Below are 2089 nucleotides of genomic sequence, written 5' to 3'. Positions count from 1 at the left end.
CAAGGTTGTTAATAATATCCTGAATATAATATTGAGGCTATTGTGTGATTATTATTATTTGCTTTCCTTTTCTTATCTGTTATTATTTAGAATATAATTAATGTTCACATATATGTTTCTCATTCTTTGTTATCTAGTAATATTCATAAGTTACTATAACTTCAGACTAACATGGTTCTTTGTTATCTACTAATATTCATAAACTAATAACTTTAGATTATCATGGTCCTTTTGTTACCTAGTAATATTCATAAACTAATATAACTTCAGGTTAACATGGTCCTTTTGTTATCTAGTATTATTCATAAACTAATAACTTCAGATTATCATGGTCCTTTTGTTATCTACTATTATTCATAAACTAATAACTTCAGGTTAACATGGTCCTTTTGTTATCTAGTAATATTTATAAACTGATATCTTCAGATTAACATGGTTCTTTTGTTATCCAGTAATATTCATAAACTAATGTTACTTCATGCTGTTGAATGTACAGAAAATCAAATAATTGCAAAGCACGTGAAAATTGGGAATATCAAAACTTGTGGCAACATGTAATGAATTAGAATGTGTTGTTCTAAGCTCATTTGGCCACCCCATCTGGGTTCAGTTCATCCTAGATACTCCACTGGGGGCTCAGTTTTTCTTATCAGTTTTTCTAAACCAACTAGTAACAGAAAGTTCTATGAAGCTTTTCTTGTGGCCAATGTGATTTAATAATTCACTGAAGTATGCTTGAAAAGTGGAATTATAAGTAAAAAAATGTAGTGATTGGAGTAGTATAGAAGAAAATGTTCACCTTCTTTGTCTGTAGGCCTAAAAACATGAAACAGTTCTTTTCTGCATTTAATTACAAAGGGAACTATGGGTAGTCCAGGGAAATGTATACATGAAGCTTTAATGGACCATAGTGATAGTATTTGAGATTAAGCATTTTTATCCTATTATTAACAAGTTAACTTATATTTTGGTTGTTATATCTGTTTGCTACTTTTATTTATAACAGAATCAAACAAACTATGAGTGGCATAGATCTCTTGTGTGGGGATAGGCTTAACAAGTGTTTTGATAAACATTTGAGAAAATAATTAGGCCTAAATATCAGTATCAAAGTTAATTTTTTCTTCCATTAAATTATCCTAGGTGGAGAGTTCAAAGTCTGTCACTGCGACTGTTGTGGATATGCGAGGAGCAGCCACTTCAGTAGAAGATAAAATACAACTTCTTCATAAGGATCAAGAAATAGGTGATTTAAAAAGTGAAGTTAAAGACTTGCAAGAGAAACTAGAAACTTTGAAACTGAAACGCTCTGAAGACAAGATCAAACTGAAGGAACATGAAAAGACCAAAATACAGCTTCAACAGGTTCTCAAGTCGTCTTTCATTAGTAGTTTAGGCAGCGTAAACTTGTATGGTTGACTGCACCCGTTGGGGTTGTATATTTATTCAGCATTATATATCTATAACTACTAGTAAAACCAACCACTTATTTTAACATAGATTTATTGTAAGCAGTAAGCCTATTGTATAGCCATATGATAATTTCAGTAGTAGTATTTCTGGTAGTTTTAATGTTGTAATTTGTTTGAATCACCAGTAAAAAAATGCATACACACATATTTAAAACTGTCTGGTGCTCATATATGAAAGATCCAAATCAGTTTATTAATACAACTTGAATTACTTTGCTGCAAACAACTACATTTTATAGCCTTAAATTAGTCTTCAACATGACATTTTGTTGATTAAGTAACAGAAATGCTCATTTTTAAGGGCCTTTAAAATACTAGTAAGTTCATATATGTAAATACACAGACTTCTTCATGCACAAATGTATCAGACTAAGGTATAAAAAAACATTATAAGCTTTGAATTAAAGCTGTTTTGAGTCAGGTGAGATCCTTTGTATTAAAAATGATGATTTAATTCATGTTTTATAACATTGTTTTCATGCCTTAGTTGGATTAATAAGTTCAAATAGATTTTTATATACTATTCATACAATTGTGACTTACCTGAATTTTAAACAATTTCAAGCCCTTTTAAAGACATATTGTCATAATTATAGTATTTTGGCACTTGTGTATAA

General features: G+C 29.8%; 1 protein-coding gene across 4 annotated transcripts in view; it reads left to right on the top strand.

Annotated features, from left to right (window-relative positions):
• The window catches only part of LOC106465332 (dynactin subunit 1-like), a 58017-nt gene that overhangs the window by 13607 nt on the left and 42321 nt on the right, over positions 1–2089 (top strand). For all 4 annotated transcript variants that reach the window (XM_013925547.2, XM_013925548.2, XM_022393196.1 and 1 more), the window contains one exon: positions 1144–1365. In XM_013925547.2, coding sequence (XP_013781001.1) covers positions 1144–1365 — 222 coding nt within the window. The remainder of the gene's footprint in view (positions 1–1143; positions 1366–2089) is intronic.

The sequence above is a fragment of the Limulus polyphemus genome, unplaced genomic scaffold, assembly GCF_000517525.1.
Source record: "Limulus polyphemus unplaced genomic scaffold, Limulus_polyphemus-2.1.2 Scaffold1911, whole genome shotgun sequence".
In the NCBI taxonomy this organism is placed as follows: Eukaryota; Metazoa; Arthropoda; class Merostomata; order Xiphosura; family Limulidae; genus Limulus; species Limulus polyphemus.
This window is presented reverse-complemented; position numbering and strand designations above follow the sequence as displayed.